General features: G+C 44.8%; 1 protein-coding gene across 1 annotated transcript in view; it reads left to right on the top strand.

Moving 5' to 3' along the window:
* insra (insulin receptor a) overlaps positions 1-20,771 on the top strand; it is a 55,375-nt gene extending 34,604 nt beyond the window's left edge. The window contains exons 3-21 of the mRNA XM_080476234.1: positions 55-391; positions 3,894-4,033; positions 4,367-4,511; positions 4,850-5,064; positions 5,681-5,807; positions 7,045-7,298; positions 9,387-9,554; positions 10,682-10,880; positions 11,856-12,139; positions 13,579-13,718; positions 14,238-14,397; positions 15,251-15,350; positions 15,434-15,501; positions 15,729-15,958; positions 16,159-16,269; positions 17,297-17,456; positions 17,684-17,813; positions 18,083-18,217; positions 18,903-20,771. Of these exons, the coding sequence (XP_080332360.1) occupies positions 55-391; positions 3,894-4,033; positions 4,367-4,511; positions 4,850-5,064; positions 5,681-5,807; positions 7,045-7,298; positions 9,387-9,554; positions 10,682-10,880; positions 11,856-12,139; positions 13,579-13,718; positions 14,238-14,397; positions 15,251-15,350; positions 15,434-15,501; positions 15,729-15,958; positions 16,159-16,269; positions 17,297-17,456; positions 17,684-17,813; positions 18,083-18,217; positions 18,903-19,260 (3,461 nt within the window). The 3' untranslated portion in view covers positions 19,261-20,771. The remainder of the gene's footprint in view (positions 1-54; positions 392-3,893; positions 4,034-4,366; positions 4,512-4,849; positions 5,065-5,680; positions 5,808-7,044; positions 7,299-9,386; positions 9,555-10,681; positions 10,881-11,855; positions 12,140-13,578; positions 13,719-14,237; positions 14,398-15,250; positions 15,351-15,433; positions 15,502-15,728; positions 15,959-16,158; positions 16,270-17,296; positions 17,457-17,683; positions 17,814-18,082; positions 18,218-18,902) is intronic.

Below are 20,771 nucleotides of genomic sequence, written 5' to 3'. Positions count from 1 at the left end.
CTCGACCTGAACCTCCGCTGACCTTGCTCTCCTCCTTTCTTTACTCCCCTGCAGTGTGCCCAGTCCAGTGCAAACACCGCGCCTGCACCCAGGACGACCAGTGCTGCCACGACCAGTGCCTGGGCGGCTGTCTGAAGCCCCACTCGTCCAATCACTGCGTGGCCTGCCGCGGCCTCCAGCACGAGGCATCGTGTGTGGAGCGCTGCCCGAAGAACCACTTCATCTTCAAGGGCTGGCGCTGTGTCTCCTTCGCCTTCTGCCAAGATCTGCACAACAGATGCAAGCGGGAGAAGGAGCGCACCAAAAGCCCCGACTGCCACGAGTACGTCATCCACAATGGCGCCTGCATCCCTGACTGTCCCTCCGGCTACACCACCATCAACTCCTCCTCGTAAGTAAACTCCCACCACATTCAATCCGTGAAGCTGTTGCACGTTCGTGCACACAGCAGGGCATTAATCCATAGTCTTTACATCAGAGCATGCCTGCATATCGACTCCGAGCTGTAATTTCTCTCAAAACAGACCGAATTCTGCCGCGTCGTTGCATTGTCGGCTAAAACTGTTGACTTGATTTGCAAAGGCATTTTCACGATGCCAAGTCCAGAAATTGTAGGGAACTGAAAGAACATGTACTCGGGCAATTAACAAATTAGAATATAGCTGGAACATTAATGGTTTAGTTTTTTTCTACACTTATTGCATACAAATTTAAATTGGGACGGTTCCGTCCTCTGGTCAAAGACGATTTGCACGATTTGTAAGCTTAAAATTGTCAAGGATGAAACAAAAAAGGCTCAAAATATTAACATTTTTGTGGGATTGACTTAAATTAATTGCAAGCTTCACAGTTGTTTTTTTGGTTTTTTTTTTTTTTTGGGCGTTCCTGTACCTCCCCTGTACTTCTCGTTTTCTCAGAATTAACATTTGATCTTATGTCTTTGTCTCACTTCCAATCAAATATTATCTTTTGCTGCTATGTGAATGAACTCTTCGACCTCCTCCCCAGTGACTCAGGCTGGAGGAGGTGTTGGCGTGAAAGAAACTGAACTGTGCACAGATTTCTGTCTTCACTGTGTTTATAGTAGAACAACAAACTGTGCAGGTTTCTTCCTGTTAAAATGTTTTTTTTTCTCTTTCCCTTTCCACCATTGTCTATGCTTGTTCAAGTGGAACTGTTGGCTTTTTCACTGTAAAAGTGCCTTGAGATCACGGTGTTGTATGTGGCACTATATAAATAAAACTCATTTGAATAGAAATGAGAAGGCTGGCACATCAGTGTGTCTGAATTTGCCTCCCTGTCCTGCGCGTCGCTGACCCGCTGCACTAAATTGCAGGTTGTTTACCAGCGGCTGGTGTCGCCGCAGTGTTCCTTCTCTTTTCTCCATGCCTGTCATTTACAGCTGGTTGTATTTTGTAGCTGCGGTTTTTCCGCCGTAAAGTAGAGCCGACCTGCAGTTGACCTTCGCCTCACCCCCCCTCCTCCCGGTGGCACCTTCCCCCCGTCGCGGCCGAGCCGCTGATTAGCGCCTACCGTAATGGGTCTGCTCGGCCAGAGGTTGGAAAAGCAGCTGCATCATTTGGGACATGTTGTCCTTTGTGACACACTGGGGCTCAGAGGCTCCGCTCAACCCCCCACCCCCGGCTGAGAGAGAGGCAGACAAAGTGACAGGAGTGACGATGAGTGAAAGTGGCTGCTGCATCATGTCTGTCGGACCTTTTTTATTATACCAGTGAGGATTTTGCCAAGTATGTCATCTCCATTTGAACTGCATGCAGCTCTCTGTTCATCGAGTTGCATACATGCTGCACATTCACACCTGACAGGTTTAGTGAGCAAACATGATGCCGGTGGAGGTGAAGTTCCATGCCCAAGTGCACTAAAGCCTGTGGAGGGACATGCATCTTTTGTACAGCAGGTCGTCATCGATATTTGTTGGCTTGATTCCCCATTTCATTAAGTTTCTGTTAGAAGTTTTAAAGAGCAAAGAGAGTGAACCTCAAGTTGCTCTCAATTTTGTGTGAGCAGGATTTTTGAAGAAGGTACAGGTGGTAGCAGTATATTTACACACCTACACAGAGACTTGGACAAAAGAAGTAGTTATACATGGCTACATGTACCAGTTACTGGTTAATGCATGATGAACATGAGATTTTCCATTTTTACATTCATGATAATGTTAAATCCCCTTTTGAAAAAATGTGACATGGTTGTAAAACCAATAGAAAATGAATAAGGAGTATAAGCTAAATAATAGCAGACTGTACCGTACTCGTACGGTCAGTATGGATCGCAAATGTTATGTTAGTTTTCAAGCAGTGCGGCATAAATGTCTTTTACGAAGCACATATTTGCAAAGACGTTTTGCAGACCAAAAATTGTTTGGAGGGAAAAAAATACACTTCTTTTTAAATTAAGATAACTATAATTCCCACACCATGTGACATCTAGAACATTCAAAACGGGCAGAGCTTTACTCCCTCATGCATCTTGTTACAATGGCCCTCACGATCTGTGCTGTTGCATGCATCACAGACAAGTATCACAAATGCGTCACACATTTGTAACATGAGCTTCTCAGTACGCACCGTCATAATGAAGAACAGCCAGATACTGAACATCGACAATTTAAGACACAGATGTACCGCTGTTATTTTTGATTTCCTTCTGTGTACATGTGCTGATGTGTAGAAGTCATCCAGAAAGCTGCACTTGTCTCTATCTTCCTGCAGTGATTTTGGGATTGAAACAATTTCCCAGCATGCAGATGTGATCGTTCCTACCCGAGGATGCGCGTTTAAACCTTTAAGCGGCTGCTGACCTGTAGTGAACCCACTTGTACTCGAAGCTCAGCCTGTTTTTACCCTTTGACTCCCTCTTTGTTCCCTTTTTTTTGGGGGGGGGGGGGCTCATCTCCTCTCCTCTCTCTGACATCTCCCGCCTCCCGTTGCCGGCTTCAAACTAAGCTGTGGAAATGAAAGTGCTTTGAGGATAAGCAGCGTACTTGCAGGCCTTATGAGTGTCTTGGCTGGAAGTGCAGATATGGCACCGCCGAGGTGAAGAGGTCACCGTAGTTGGTGGAGGATATGAGCCACCGCCGTTTGGACCTGTTGTGTCACAAAGGAGGTTTGTTATAGTGTCGAAAGCTGCTCGTGGTCTCTTTCGCAAGTACGACTTGCAGTGCACACACTTCTGTGTTTATCGAGTATTTTGCAGATTAGCTGTGATATACTGCTCAGTCGCAGTGACTCAGCTGTGCTGTTTGGCACATTCTTCGTTCCCAAGTGCTGCTAAACATCCCCCTCACCTCTTAAAACGTACAAAACATTCCGAGGTCGATAATCTCGGGCAAACAGCCCGTCATTGTTGTGGCCTTTCCTCGATCCTCCTCCTTTAAGAGCTTTTAAACCTTCTGCTGCAGGTGTCTGTGCTGCAGGGCATCTGCATTTCAAGTTGTGGATATCAAAAGCTGCAGAGCGCCGTGTTCTCTGGTATTCTGACTATAAGTTGCTCCTGCTGTGTTATGAGTGTAGGGATTGTCCAGATCACGTTCCAGAACAGACCTTATTATCCTGCGGCGTCCTTTTATCTGGTATGAGGGAGGTTTTGGTTAACTTGGTAGTTTCCGCTTCGATTTCTTCAACTAAATCCACAATCCTCATGCTTTTTTTTGTTCTTCCCAAATAATTTCTTGAAAGACAATTTTTGAGCCATAACTTTCAAAGAATGTGTGACTTTTAAGTGTTACTATGATTGCCTTCTAACGGGTCAACTGTTGAGTAGGTTTTAGACATGAACTGAGTATCCACACTCGAAAACTCGGCTGATGTTTCCTGAATTATTCAAAAGATCTTGGTTTGTCTCCCCCCCCCACCCCCCAATTTGTTTTCCAGCCTGAACTGCACTCCCTGCGCAGGACTCTGTCCCAAAGTGTGCATGGGCCTGAATACAGTGGACTCGGTCACCGCTGCGCAGGCCTTAAGAGGCTGCACCATCCTCAACGGAAGCCTGGTCATTAACCTGCGGGGAGGAAGTAAGTGTGTTTGGATCAGATTGCAGTTTACGGAGGATTAACACAGCAGAACAGCAAACAGGAATGTTGACACTGCATGAAACCAGGAAAACACATCAGGGGCGCACAGCGACACAAACAGACGGATTCAGAGGAAATCCAATAAAAAAGTGAGCCTAGAAAGCCCTGATGATAAACAATATAGAGTTTGAACAAATATTAGGCAATCCCATGAGTTATTGAAGTTAAGACACCGATGGTTAAAAGATAAAATAGAGAAGAAAGCTGTTGTCTTTTGTACAAAGGATGCTGCAGAATGCGAATTGTCCTTGAAAGCTGTTTTTGTTCTTGTAGACAACATTGCAGCTGAACTGGAGGCCAGTCTGGGCCAGCTGGAGGAGATCACTGGCTACCTAACAGTGCGACGTTCCTACGCCCTCGTATCCCTCTCCTTTTTCCGCAAGCTGCATGTTATTCGTGGAGAGGAGCAGGAAATCGGGTGAGACTCCCGTCCTCCGTGTCCATCTCATCCTCAGCATGTCGGAGCCGCCTCCTGTAATTATGAGTTAAAAGCGGAAGGAGTGACCTTTTTCTAAATGTCTTTCTGCGGCGGCTGTTTCTGGTCAGACATCCTGAAATCGTACAGGAGACTTCACTAAAGCGGTCCCAGTACGAAGGGCCACACTTACAGTAGAAATGGCGAAGGATCGGCAAATTGAAACCTTGAACTGCTAAAATAGTCGTCGACTCATGTTGTTCAGGAGGCTTTTTGTGCTCTCCACAAATTGTCACGTATCATGAGAAGTATTCATGCAGTGTGCTCCGTTGCTTTTGCAGGAATTACTCCTTCTATGCCCTGGATAACCAGAATCTGCGGCAGCTCTGGGACTGGTCCAAACATAAACTGACCATCCTGCAGGGACGCCTGTTTTTCCACTACAACTCCAAACTCTGCATGTCCGAGATCCGCAAGATGGAGGAGGTGACGGGAACCAAGGAGAGGCAGGCCAAGAACGACATCGCCTCGAAGACCAACGGGGACCAGGCCTCATGTAAGAGAAGCCGCGAGAGAGGCAAAAACATTGCTACTTATTGTGACAGTCATTCCCTCACCAGTCTTCAAATGTCCTCCTGCAGACCTTTGACTGACAGAAGAGTTATAACTGTGCACACTGTGCAGTTTTGTCCGTCCCAGACAGAAGACGGGTGACCGTGGTGACATCTTTGAATGCACATTAAAATCTTTGGTCTTGTGTCGTACAGCGTGAGGGGTTTGCTGACAATTCTTGTCAAGGTCTTGCAACCACAGACAGCTTGCAATTATCTTCTCAAATTTCACCAGCCAAGTCTCTGACTCCTGCTACCAGCTACAGCTGCTAACAACTGGCACTGTGCCAAAACAAAACATTCAAAGCTTGTTTTGTTTTTTTTTCAATTTCAAAGAAACTGGTCTCCAAATAGAATTTTCTCATTCATAGTGCAGTTCCTCGACCGGTTTGCTCAGCAGCACGTCATCACTGTGTTCACCAAACTGGACGATAATGTATTTTTTGGAGATGCTTTCCTCTGTAAGCCCCCAATTGTTGTAAGAGAACTTGTAAAAGTGGAAGGTTGTTTGTTAATGTGAACATTTACAGATTTAATGTTTGTCCCGCTGTTTCCTGTCAGGTGAGAACCACGTCTTGAAGTTCACGCTGATCCGAACAATGAGCGATAAGATCATAGTGAAGTGGGAAGCGTTCTGGCCTCCAGACTTCAGAGACCTGCTAGGCTTCATGGTGCTCTACAAGGAAGCGTAAGTCAGTCACATTCAGACGAGGATCTACGTCAGACATTTTTAAGACATGAAAGCTGTTTAGAAATGTGCAGTTCATCAAATCGTGCTTCACTGACACATAAAACACTGTAATTAACGATCATCAAAGAAAAATCTGGGATTTCTGAAGGATGGGAGGATTAGTCGACGATCATCTGTGGAAAAATGATGATGTAGTCACCCCCACCGTGGTCTATGATGTCATCTAATAACCACAACAATCACGGACTACGAGCTCCAGCCGAGCTGCAGAAGCTACTGACGCTAGCAGCAGGAGGAGCAGGACCATAGACATATAGAACTCAGAATTATATAAAAGTCTATGAGCAGGAGTCTAATTCTACATTTCGCTGCTGTATTCTTCTGCGTTTTGTGTATTTGGTGAGTCACAGCACCCCTAAAGGCCTGGCATATGTACTACATGCCTGAAGCCTCGTGTTGAGCCGTGTTCATAGTGACGTGTGGACGGAATTTTTTTTGAGAACCCTGGGGAGAAAAAGGATAAGTTTGGCTCGTGTGGATGTGGCCTCAGTTTGGTTTACTAAATCAAAAAATGTAGTTACACACACTCCTGGTCAAAAGTTTTAGAACACAGCTATTTTCTCCAGTTATTTATTGCAATTCAAGTCTTTCAAGCCCAACGAATAGCATGAAATTGTACAAAGGTGAGCAGTGATCTGCCAGAGGTTAGGTAAAAAGGTAAAGTTACACAAAATAAAAAAAACAAAGAAAGCATTACATCCATTTCTGATTTATAAAAAAAAAAAAAAAAAAAAGGGGCCCTATGCAGGGAACAAGAAATGTTTTACCAACTTCAAGCTGTTCTGCGGCAATGGAGGTTGATCGAGCTTTGAAAGTTGGCGCTCCTCATTACTACAGGTGTTCCAACTTTTCTGGATTACTTACAGCCCCCTCTGTCTGCATGAAAGCAGTTTTGGAACAGAGTGATGTCATAGTCTCATGAACATCAGTTGAAAAACATTGAACTGCAGAAGGTTGTGTGTTGCTATAAAAATGGCAAGAAAAAGGGAATTAACAATGGAAATAAGGAAAGACGATCACAATGCCTAAAAATTCCCACAGAAATTCAAAGGCAGTCAAGGTGTTAGTTGCTATAGATATTCTCCCGTTTACCTGCAATATGTCAGGAGAAATTTGTAATAAACCAACAGGAAAATGACTTTGCTCACTTCCTCTTTCTTGTTTTTTTTAACAGACCCTTTCAGAACGTGACAGAATTTGATGGGCAGGATGCCTGTGGATCGAACAGCTGGGTGATCGCTGACGTGGACCCGCCGCGTCGAGCCACGGATGGGGACAAGGAGCAGTTTGAACCGGGTCACCTCATCCTGCCCCTGAAGCCCTGGACACAGTATGCCATCATGGTGAAAACCCAGCTGTCGGCCTCTGACGAGCACCAGGTCCACGGAGCCAAGAGCGAGATCATCTACGTGCGCACCAACGCTACAAGTAAGACTCACAGAGTCTCTCAGTTACTGATCGACGTGATGCTTGTAATTATAACCCCGGGATTTTGTCGGATTTATTTCTCCTGGATTCCACCTAAACTGGGTTATTTTTTATTTTTCAACAAAAACTAAAGTGTCTGTGAAGATGTTTGCTAAAGTTTCTATAATTGCAGCATCGACTGGAGTCAAGTGTATGTCATAGGATCGACGTCTGTTCAGAAAATTGAAGAGCCCCCGACCTATGTTGTAGAAGCTGTCAATGTTTTTAAGATTTCAGCCACTTCAACTCTGTGCCCTTGTAAGCCACTCCTCATGTTTTCCTGACTTTGAGCTGCAAAAGGTTCACTTCACACCCTGCAACCAAGTAATCTACAATGGCTCTGTATTCCGCCTCATCACCCTTTCTGACGCTGCCAACTACGGCAGAGTTGTCAAAATACTTCTGTAGATCTGTCTGATAGCTGACGTCTGAGGTATGAAGGGTTAGAGGAAGGCAGTGAGGACGGGCCTCTGTGAAGCTCCACATATTTACAGGTGAACAAGCTTCTCCCGTCTCAGCTCCTGTTTACGTTTGACCTGCTGTACAGTGTTCAGAATGCACCGGTTCCAGTCTACATGCAATAATAGACCCATTTTCAATGGGTTTATCCAGGTGTGTTTGTCCCACTTTGAATTTATTCGAGGTAGCATGTTTACATGTTCTATTAAACCTGTTGAGAATACACAGTTTTTAGTTTTTTTAGGTTATGAGTTTCAGTGGGATGAAACCTTTGCCATTCTGTATGTATCACTGTGCCAATCATTATGATGTTTCAAAGGTATAAAAGTTCAGCTTGACTTGGGACTTTAAGAGAGGTCTTAACGTCAGTCTTTATTCGTTTTTGTGGTCGTAGTATGCAGCTGGCACTTTATTATTTCACCAGATGTTTCTCGTCTTTTGGCCACAACATTACTTTTCATAAGGTGGGCAGAAATTCCCTTCTTACTGACATCAACAGCAACACAGATGTGCAGCAGGAATTATTCCCTGTTTCTGTTTATGTATTATCACCCCATAAGCACCAGAGTGTTTGTTGCTGCACTAACCAATCATTTCAGAGTCTGCTTGAACGCAGGCTTTCAAAAGTACAGAAACTGGAACTCCAGGTCGGTTGTCCATAGATGTTATTGGGCCTCAATCAGAAGACCGTAAAGTCGGTCAGTTCGTGAAATTATTATTTTTTTTTTTCTGCTTTTCATTCGCCCAAACATGGAAACCCAGTCTGAGCTCCTCTCCTGTCCTGCAGCTATTTATAGGTTCATGTTGTGGTGTTACTATTATTGACTGGTGGGAGTCTGTGCTGCGTGTATGTCAGTCTCACTTCTGTCCTTGGCACAAGAGCGAGGGAAAGGGAGGCAGGTGGCAGGATCAGCCTCCAGGGCTAGGGAGAAAAAGAGAGAGATTAAAAAACCCAACTCGATTTAAATACACAACTAAGGAATTAACACGAACATATACCAAATAATGATAATAAAATGGTAGCGTTTGGTTTTTTTTAGGTTTTTTTTGTATGCGAGTTCGTCACACAGACGTGTTTCAGGTCTGTGTCATATACAACCATCATACTTCATCAGAAGGGCATAACTGTCAGTGTCAATAAACTGTTGGTGCTGAAATGTAGTCTGACAATGTGGTCGGACCTGTGTGTGTGTTTGTCACAGCAGCAAGCAGGGCTATGTGAAGCACTCAGACAGCCCAGCTGGGCTCTGTGTGGCCCCCCCAGGGTTCGATTCTCAGACAGCTGTGTCGGGTCTCTGAATTTACCTTCCACTCAAAGTCCCCCAAAACAAAGATGACTTATTGTGATCAGAGGAGCATGATGATGATACTCGGCGTTCACTTCAGAACCGGTTTCTCCACCAACAGCACTACTTAGTTATCAGCTGGCAACAACAGATACAAATGAATGCTCACTCGCTCCTTTGTCACTCTTGCACTTTAGGAACAAATCAAGTGTTTCCCTAACTGTCAAACTGACCCGTCAGCGTGTCTGCCTGCATGTCGGTCCTCCATATTTAAACCCACCACGTCTGCTGGTGTCTCCCTCAGAGCCCTCCGTGCCTCTGGACCCCATGTCCTCCTCCAACTCCTCCTCGCAGATCATTCTCAAGTGGAAGCCCCCCAACGACCCCAACGGCAACATCACCCACTACCTGGTCTTCTGCCAGCGGCAGCCCGAGGCCAGCGAGCTCTACAAGTTTGACTACTGCCAGAAGGGTGAGCGTCTGCCACTGGCTCAGTGGTTTGTGTTTGTCTGGCTCCTCATTCGCTCGATTTTTAGTTTGAGTTCTTTGGAAAACAGTCCGACTTTTGAGGCTCAAGGAAGGGAAGAGCTTTGATGAAAATATTTACAGGAGCTTGTGCTGAATCTCCCAAAGAGAGGGAGAGGGAGCATGTGGTTTATTTTAACCATTTATTGGGGAAGTGCTTGTATTTGGTAACTTCCCCTTTTCTTAGAAGCTGTTGTAGTAAGTGTTGTGCAAGTCACCAAACTTCATCACACTTGTTTGTTCAAGTGTTCAAAATTACAAAATGCTGGATAGTAGAGGACGTTAGGTGGAACATGCTCTAAAATCTGGATTTCAGTGCTTCTTGAAAGAAAGTGAATTATATTAGAATCAATTTGTTTTCCACCCTTTCATCCTCGTCCCTCACTTTTGCTACGATGCTAAAAACTATACTGCAGCACTATGAGTCTCTCCTGCCATTACCAATAATAAATAAAAATAAACACTACACAAGTGAAAAAAAGAGAAACGTCAAGAGTGTACATAAGCCCCAATGCCTGTCACCCTCCCAACTTCATCCCAGTATCTTGTAAAGCAAAGTGTTAAGATGCTGTGATCTGATCTGAGAAGATAACGGCCTCGCAAAATCTGCTTCTATTTAACTACGATGGAGCTTTAAAGGATTCAGGACGTTAATAGAGCTTTTTAATTTTCAGACTTGCCTCAATAAACATTTTTGTTTCGACAAGAGTAATTAATCACCGAGAGCTTTCCTAGAAACTACGACAAACGCAGCTCCGAAATAGTCGAGATGTTTCTGTCTGTGCGTCTCAGGTTCAGGAGAAGTTCAGATGTTTATCTTGGTTGAATTATTTTTGGTCGCAGCCCCGCCTTCACCAAAGCCTCGCCACCAGTGCACCCCCCGGCTCGTTTCTCTTTTTAACCCCCAAAAGTGCCTCACATCCTGAAAGATGGGCGGGGCTGTTCAGGGAGGTCGTGTCACTGCTAATTCATCTCCACCCCAGACTGTGAGGTGTGTGTGCGTGCGTGCGTGCGTGCGTGCGTGCGTGCGTGTTCTGTCATCTGAACACACTCTCCTGTTTTCCCTCCCTGAAGGGATGAAGCTGCCGTCGTGGGTTCCCACTCAGGTGGACAGTGACGAGGAGCAGAAGTGGAACCAGACGGAGGAGCAGGGTCCGGGGACGCGCTGCTGCGCCTGCCCCAAAACCGACAAGGAGCTCAAAAAGGAGAAGGAGGACTCCGAGTATCGCAAAACCTTCGAGAATTACCTGCACAATGAAGTCTTTGAGATCAAGTAAGACTCTTGGGACGACCCGTTGTTCTCAGTGACGGCCGCTCAGTCGTGTCTGTATTCAGTCACTGGAAGATCAGAACCGTTTCTAATGGAGGAGTTTCAATTATTCCTGCATCACAAGGACATGTCCACCGATCAAACATGCAAATCCGTCGGTTCATAAGTCAAAATGGGTCGAGCAAGATTAGTCCATTATAAAACCCCATTATAAAAAAACTGAACTATATCTTCGACATAATTTGTGCCAGTTTGAGTCTTGTTGTTCATCCTCAGTCCTTCGCTTCCACTCATTAGGGATCCAGAATCCCATTTTGTACTACTCATGGCGTAAGTTTCTTTCTATTGATATGTGACATTTTTATTAAGCATTTTTCGGTGAGGCCCCATTAACATACGTACACGTCACGCTGTTTATCAACATAAGGCCCAGTTCACACAGGTAGTTTTTAAGAAAAATGTTTTAGTTATTTAACCTTCATAACTGATGTTAATTTCATAACCTTTTTAACTTTAATATCAATGTTTGTAATGTTAATTCAGCATCGTCTCTTTACATTGGATCATTGTTATCATGATGTTTTCCAGAGTCTAAATCAGATTATTATTAGATATTTTAAATAAAAAAAAAGTAACTTCTTTATTCATCCTAATTGACTCTGATACAGTAACAGTCAAAATGTTGAATCAGCGATTCTCTGATTTCTTACCTAATTGGAGGACTTCTTGACTGATTTTGAGACTTCAGGCAGAAATCTCCTTTTGAATTATTTGAACTTAACAAGTTAAAGTGGGATTGGTTATAAATTAAATATATGAATTAATTAAATAAGTGGCATTTTGTTTAATTGAATAGAAACTGTATGGTGGAGAAAGCGGAGCTTCCTAATATTTTCTGGATCATGCTGGTTTTATCTTTAGCTGCTGTGCCATGTTTCATGAAATCACCTCCAACCAGCCTCTTTTCCTCTCGTCCAGACGCTCCAGGCAGCGCCGCGCCGTGATGGGCATCGCCAACCGGACCCTCCCCTTCCTCACCACCGCTCCCAGCCCGCCCGAGGGCACAGGCGCCCCGAACGAGGACGAGGAGACCTTTGAGAGCACCAAGACGGTGGTCACCGTCCACGCCAAGGAGTCCACTGTCATCTCCAACCTGCGCCACTTCACCAGCTACCAGATCGAGATCCATGCCTGCAACCACCCGTCCGACCCGGGCCGCTGCAGCATGGCGGCGTACGTCAGCGCACGCACGCTGCCCGAAGGTAAAGGACCTGTTCTGCTTGTAGGAACGAGTGACGAATGTTTAAAGCCTTTTTTTTCTTTTCTTTTCTACATCCTTTAAAGGGGACATATCATGCTAAATCCACTTTTTTAGCCCTTAAATGCATTTTGTTGTATATTTAGAGTGTTTAGAAGTACAGAAAAGTTCAAAGTAGTCTCTTCAGGTGCTCCGTTGATATCTTTATATTCTGTTTTGGTCATATTTTGCGATCGGTTTCGATTTTTCTATTCTCTATTACGTTTTTTGAACAATGACGTCACAGTATTCTCAGCGGAACTGCCAAATTAGGACATCGACATTTCGAGCAATCCGCCATTTTTGTTTCTCGCTGCGATTTTGTAGTCCAACCGAAGTTACGAGAGGATAAGTCGAAATGTTCGGTTGTTGGATGTAGTAACCCACAAGCTTCGTTACACCGTCTCCCAGCATCAGAACCTTTTCGAAGTGCCTGGTTGAGTTTTATTTTTCACAGAAATGTACCCACATCTGTGGGTAAGGTCATTTTTGTGTGCGCGAATCACTTTAAGGACGACTGCTTCAGCAACCTCCGCCAGTATAAAGAAGGATTTGCCGAAAGACTTCGTCTGATTGAGCGGTCAGTTCCTTCTATCTATGGAGACGACGAACAGAGCACTTCGGTAAGCTGTATATAACGCTAAAAAGTGTGATGATAAGACGTCCCTGTCATTGTTTTGTTAGCATTAGCAGTTGCACCGTCTTCATATGTTAGCGCTGTGTGCTCGTTTTAGATTATAATGTAACTTCTGTGTTAAATAGTCGTTGTAATACAGGCAGTATTGTAGTAGTGGGCATGGATGGAGAAGTTAGTGTAAATATAGTAACACACCATTGCGTTACATCCATATGAAGACGTTGTTCTTCAGGTGCATCATCGTCATTTTCATCTCGCTCCGCCGGGTCCGACTCTGGCTCCAACATGTATGGCTGGATGGACAAATCTTCCGTTGTTGACATTTTGTAAATAATGTGTGAATATAAAGTTTCTGCGCCGCTAGATAATTGTATCTGTTCTATCAAACTACAAAGATGGCCGAACAGGGTGACGTTGAACCGAGTGTCACCTCTGCAACCTGGAGAGGAGGAGGGGTATGAAGTGTCTCATTTGCATTTGAAGAGACTGCCCCAAAACGAGTTGCTCTCAGAAGCGCATCAGAAAAGGGGTTGAAAAGGGGCCTGTGGAGCTCTAATAATGACGAATTCAGACCCAAGCATTGCAGTTTCGCGTTGTATAGACCACAACTGTATGATTTATATGTAAAAAGGAAGGATTTAAAAGCATGATATGTCTCCTTTAAAGCTGCTCTCATTATAATCATGTGTGTTTTGAAGCACTTGACCAATGATTAAACATTTATTAATTTTTTTTATCAATCAAAATGAAATCTTGGTTTTCCGCAGACAAAGCCGACGACATCTCGGGTCCCATCAACTACGAGGTGACCAAAGACACGGTGCACATCACCTGGCAGGAGCCCGCCGGCCCCAACGGGATGATCATCCTGTACGAGGTCAACTACAAGAGACTGGGAGACACAGAGGTACACACACACGCACACGCACACGCACACGCACACACTCACACTCACACTCAGGTCACAGAGTTCGCCCCGTCCTCCTCAGGAAGCCGTTCTACATTCCTCTCTCTCATTAGACGCTGTGGTCGAGGCTGTAATGAAAGAAAATTTAGGAGAAATGAAGTTAGCCTCCTTGAACCGAGCCATGCAGCACCGACGGTGAAGAGAGCTTGTGCCTATTACTGGACACATCATTTTGTCTGATAACCTTAATGCTGGAGTCATTTGAGCATCACAAAGTGTTTTAGCTGCCATGGAGACGCGTCGGTCAAACATCAGCATGATGCAGAAGCCTCTTATCTTATTTACTGTGGAAAAAAACGGTCAAATTCAGCTTTAGACGTTTCCACCGTGGAAAGGCTTTGAAAAAATAAACGCACTCTGGCCGCTGTGACCCAGAAAAATGAGTCCAAATCTGAAATTTATAATTGAACTGTGAATCTGCCGTCATGTCTCTGAACTCTATCCCTTCCTCCTGTGCAGGAGCTGCACTACTGTGTGTCCAGGAACATGTACAAAGTGACCCGCGGCTGCAAGCTGAAGGTGATGCATCCTGGGAACTACACGGTGAGGATCAGGGCCACCTCGCTGGCTGGGAACGGATCTTGGACTGAGCCCACGTATTTCCACGTGGAAGACGGCAGTAAGTCTCCATAAAAAGAAAACCATAAGTTAGTTAGGAAATGACAGAAAACCACTCCATAAGGAAGTGAGCTGCAGTGAGGAGCAGGATCTTTAATGGTCCTGCCATTTTATTTTTGTCAATGTCCTCCCATCAAAACATTTATTCCTGGTGCACGTTTTTTTAGAAACCAGTGGTTTTAAACCAGAGGTTTCCAGGAAGACCAGTATTGACATCTAACCACAGTCATCTCACTAGTGTTTGCAGACATTGTGCATAACTTCATTTCCTTTGTATTTACATTTATACAATGTCCCAACTTTTCCGAAATGAAGATCTTCTTTAGGTCCCTGGTATTTAATTATTTTCTCTTTACTCATTAACATGTTGTACTTGAACCCATGAATGTTCCTGTCCACTAAATGAAAACTTAAAAAAAAAAAGAAAAAAGGTTTGCAGACCAAATATTGTCTGGGACTTTTAAAAGACAATATGAAGAAGTGCAGATCACTCTTATTCCTTTGTCTGCAAAAATATTGTGTGTGTGTCAAAGTCCTTTCTACACAATCTACCACAACTTTATCAATTTTTAAAAGCTGCTAAAGCATGAGGCTCTTTGCTCTTTAACACTCCTGAAGTGAAGTGAAAGCAGCTCTTCAGAGGCCATTGCATCGGTGAGCTTATGTCACCTTCTCAGACAAACAAGATCGCAGTGTCTCTGGGTAAATGATGTCAATACAGCCTGAGTGTGGCGAGCCAGCCAGACTTTTCCATTCTCGTGGAAAAACCTGCTGCCGGTTCAAAGCTGATGCTGCTCTCTGGGATTTGTTAGTTGTTGTTGTGACTCACTCTGCAAACTGATGTTTCTCCACAGTTGATCCTCTTCACGTCTTCAAGATCGTCATCGGGCCAATCATCTGCTTCGTGCTGTTGCTGTGTGTGGCCTTGGCCGGATTCGTCATGTTCAAGAAGAAGTACGCTGCGATCGTCCCACTGAACAAATGTTTAATGTTTTCAGTTTTACCAGCAATAATAATAAACTTCTGTCTCCTTCCAGTCAAACTCAAGGGCCCAGTGGTCCCATCTACGCTTCCTCAAACCCTGAATACCTCAGTGCTAATGACGGTAAGACCTGTCCTCACACACACACACACACACACACACACACACACACACACACACACACACACACACACACACACACACACACACACACACACACACACACACACACACACACACACACACACACACAACTTGATGCTCCCCAGGGGTAATTTTTCATTGAAAACCACTGCAGTCACCTGTCCTCTCGCGTGTGTTTAACAGTAAAGTAAAACGTGTGTTTGCAGTGTACGAGGAGGACGAGTGGGAGGTGGCCCGGGACAAGATCGTCATCCTCAGGGAGCTGGGTCAGGGCTCCTTCGGTATGGTGTACGAGGGCCTCACCAAGGACATCATCAAAGGCGAGGGGGAGATGCACGTGGCGGTGAAGACGGTGAACGAGTCGGCCAGCCTGAGGGAGAGGATCGAGTTCCTGAACGAGGCCTCGGTCATGAAGGCCTTCAACTGTCACCACGTGGTAAACAACGTCCTCACGCTGTGTAGATTCACGGTGCCAGTTTGAATGTTTCACACAGATTGGTCACAAACCAGAGCGTTTACAGCTCCCGTCATGTGCACGGGTCAATATTAATCACACCTGCAGGCGTTCCTGCTCCGACAGTGTGATAAGACAATGGTGGCACTGAAATGACAACCTCCCCCGTCCCTGTGCATCAGGTGCGGCTGCTGGGCGTCGTGTCCAAAGGGCAGCCCACGCTGGTGGTGATGGAGCTGATGACTCACGGAGACCTGAAGAGCTACCTGCGCTCGTTACGACCCGACGCCGAGGTAACCGGCCGCTTCACCGTGACAGACACCTCCAGGGTTTCTGCTCGTCTTATCTTTGCTCACGTGATTGTATATCTGCACAAAGAGCAGAAAAACAAAAGCTTTACTGCTCTTATAAACACATTTTAGTGCGTCACAGTGTTTTACTTTGAACATCCAAACAGTCTTTATTTGTTTTTCAGACGATAAAATTCTTTTGAGGAAACATTAAAAGGAAACACACACACCTGCACTCACATGTAGGAGTGCACAAATGCAAAACAAAAGAAGTATTGAGATGAAAACACTATAAATTAGTGTCCGAGTTTTACAGCAGTTGTGACTGGACTGTGTTTGTTTTTTCGTGTTCACACACTTGGTCTCCTCAGTGAGAGGATACCTTGAGCAGGAGGAGTGTGACCATGTAGTGGAAACACAATTTATTGTAGTTCACTAAGTTTCTTTGCAATGTGAACAAAGGTTTTGCTCAGCAGCCACTTAGGGTGAGTGGGTTTCCAAAAGTTACATTTTCAATATCTCCAGTTTTTTGCTGAGAAATTAGATCATAATCCGATTAAAGTTAATTTAAAAGTGGTTCCTATCCAACATATGTCTTTCAGTGTGTTGTTCCTCATGTTGTCCACCAGGAGGCAGCACTTGAACAACTTTATCCTCTTTCTATCAGCATAACTACACGGACTGACTTACAAGTTTTGGATTGGTTCATGTGTAGTGTTTTCCACTGATATGGAAATCAGTCACATCATTTTGAGGCGAGGATCTTTTGTTCAAAGTGTCTGCGATACCAGCTTTGGTTTTAACTCTTAATGGAATTGGAAAGAAAATCTGTAGCGTTGGACACATCACAAACTTCAGCGTCTTTCCCAAGTCTAAACTTGTGTGTTATTGTGTCTATCTTAAAGTGTGTTTTATCTTAATTCAGCACATCTATAGTTGAGTTGTCACATTCTGCTTCACTTTTACCTTATTTGATTGACATTGGAACGTTTGTATGTAAACAGACCTTCATTGTTTTTGTGTCTCCCAGAACAACCCGGGCCGTCCGCCTCCCACCCTGAAGGAGATGATCCAAATGGCGGCAGAGATCGCAGACGGCATGGCGTACCTCAACGCCAAGAAGTTTGTGCACAGAGACCTGGCAGCCAGGAACTGCATGGTCGCTCACGACCTCACCGTTAAAATAGGAGGTACGCTCTTTATGTCTTGACCCGGAGTGTGTGGGAACACGGGAAAGTCGTCCAGTGAGCCGCTGAACGACGTTAATGTGGCGCTGGGTTCCCTTTTAAAGGCCGGCAGGTCCAGACAACGAGGCCGTCACATTGGTTTCCACCAATTGTTCCTTGTTTTATCAGGATCTCACCCAAGACAAGAAAAACCTCCACTGTTCTCCCGACACTCGTCTTTCTCTTTCCAGATTTCGGTATGACTCGAGACATTTACGAGACGGACTACTACAGGAAGGGGGGGAAGGGTCTGCTGCCCGTCAGGTGGATGGCCCCTGAGTCTCTGAAGGACGGAGTCTTCACTGCTCATTCAGACTGCTGGTCAGTGAACGCCTCATGCCGACGTGTCGTATGAACCACTGATTCCCAACGAGTACGATGCCGCCGATTGCAACGTCTGGATCTTTATATATGGAGCGGGGAAAAAAGGGTTCTTTGTACATGAAAAGACAAAGCCGTCAAACTTGTGAAAGCACATGTCAGGATTCTTTAGACTTTCAGAGTTTTCAGTCATTGACTTCGACTTGAAGTGATTTCAGACGGTTTTCCACTCCCCGCTGTCTCACCGGCGTCTCCTCTGCGTGTCCCAGGTCGTTCGGGGTGGTGCTGTGGGAGATCAGCACGCTGGCCGAGCAGCCGTACCAGGGTCTGTCCAACGAGCAGGTCCTCAAGTTCGTCATGGACGGACATTTCCTGGACCGGCCGGACAACTGCGCAGACAGACTGTGAGTGGAGTCCCATGAAGACACACACAAAAAAAAAAAGCAAACAATAGTTTTTAGTTTAGTGCCACTTAAGCTGCTTCTTAGGTAATTATTCATGTCATTGCATTATCACCCATATTTTTTTGACACTTTTCTGATCAAACCGTCGATTAGTTTCTGATACGAGTGCCCATATAAACCCAGCATATCTCATTGCAGCTGAAATCTGCAGTCTCATGTGTAGAACATGGTTTATCACGTTTCCTGTGTCCAACACAGAAACAAGAAAGAACCTGGAAGTTACTACACCACGAGCAGAAATGTCAACAAAGAGGCTTTACCGTTCAGCATATTTTCACCTCTTTAACAGGTTAAAATCTGAGATGTGGAACAATATTTTTTTTTTAAAAAGCTAGAAACATTTTCAGTAAATGTAACTGCTGTTCCTAGTTTATCCACTAGGTGTCGCACTGAGTTCATAACAACAGTGTATTTGAGATATTTCATGCAGCCCTTGTGCCAGTGAGAATGAGTTAACGCAAAATTGATGCTTGAAATTAATTTATATTATTATAAATTTTTCCCATTTAGAACACATTATTAGGTAATAAATCATGCAGCGTCTTACTTTTCTCAAATAAGTGATTGTAAATAATGATTTAACTGACGATTGAAAACCGCGCCGGCCCCTCCCCCTCCCCCACAGACACAACCTGATGCAGATGTGCTGGCAGTACAACCCCAAGATGCGGCCCACCTTCCAGGAGATCATCGAGATGCTGCGGGAGGACCTGCACCCTTCCTTCCAGGAGCTCTCCTTCTTCTACAGCGAGGAGAACAAGCCGCCGGAGAGCGAGGACTTCGACCTGGACATGGAGAACATGGAGAGCATCCCGCTGGACCCGTCGTCGTACTCGCAGCGGGAGCAGTGTTTGGACAGGGACGAGGCCTCCTCCGTGGGCCTGCGGGGCAGCTACGAGGAGCACCACATCCCCTTCACGCACATGAACGGGGGCAAGACCAACGGACGGATACTGGCCCTGCCGCGCTCCAGCCCCTCCTAACACACTGTCCCCGCAAACACAGCGACGCCATAGATTTGAATATATTTTTGTTTCTGGATTTTCTTTTTGGGGTCATCGTTTTATATATAGATCCCACTTTTTATCACAACCCCCCCTCTTTAAAAGACCCCCCTCCCCCCTCAGTGCATATCTCAGGACTTTATTTTTTTTCCTCACCTCACATGCCACAAACACTACAGCGAGTCCTGACGCCGACCTCAGAAGACACTTTTTGTATTTAAGGATGACGTCTCTCCTCTTCATGATTGTAGTTTATATACTGTACATATTGTTGCCAAGTTTGTGATAGACTGGGCGGAAAATTAATTCAACTGTGAAACAAACTCTTGACAAACAAGAAGGCTGCTATAAAATCCCTCACACACACACACACACACACACACACACACACACACACACACACACACACACACACACACACACACACACACACACACACACACACACACACACACACACACACACACACACACACACACACACACACTATCTCTCCACCACCAGTCCAGACGGTCCTCCTCCTCATCTTCCTCCTCATCTTCCTCCTCCTCCTCCTCAGGAGTTCATCGCCGGGTCGTAACGTGTCGGAATAAATAAAAAGTGCCCTTCTCTTTCCGCCTGTGGCCTGCGTCGCTCGTCACGAACTTGAAAAGGCTTCGGGGAAACTCTCCGCTCTCTCCCTCCAACAAACTCTGATCCACTGGAGAAGCTGGTTGAAGTTGCTTACCTCCTCACACACACACACACACACACCCACACACACACACACACACACACACACACACACACACACACACACACACACACACACACACACACACACACACACACACACACACACACACACACACACACACACACACACACACACACACACACACACACACACTGCAGTATTCCAAGACGGCACACAGGATACACACACACTCTTTTGTTGGGTTATATATATTTTTTTATTTATTTACCAGTCTTTCTTTCTCTTTTCTGTTGGTTGTCTGTTTTTTTTTTGAGGTTTCACACTTACAGCTGAAGGATATTTAAACTGTTTTCAGAAAACAAGTTGGCGAACGAGTTCCTCAGATTGACCAATAGCTGCTTTGTTGGTATATTTTAGTGGGTATAGAAGATTTAAAAAAAACAAACAAAAAAAAACTAACATAAATATATGTATAAATATTATATTGATGTTTTTTGTACATAGCTGATCTGTTGTCATTCTCAAGGTATTTTTTTTTTCCTGGTCATAGAAAAAAAATGTTTTTACATGTTAGTCTCTTATGTTTATTTTTTTCTAATCCAGAAAATCATACTAATTAGCTTTATCTTTTCTTTTTTTTTTTTTTTGGTCTCATGATCAACAAACAGCACTTGGTTTTTTTACCGATACGATGCCCCTGGAGAAAGGAGTGTGTGGCGTCTTCAGCTTGAGATGTCTGCCCCGTCATATCAAGATCAAATAAAATAGTGCTGTAAATAATGCAGCAAGGTGC

This window comes from Lipophrys pholis (genome assembly GCF_963383615.2).
Source record: "Lipophrys pholis genome assembly, chromosome: 1".
Lineage (NCBI taxonomy): Eukaryota > Metazoa > Chordata > Actinopteri > Blenniiformes > Blenniidae > Lipophrys > Lipophrys pholis.
The sequence above is the reverse complement of the archived record's forward strand: the minus strand, read 5'-3'. Positions and strand labels throughout refer to the sequence as shown.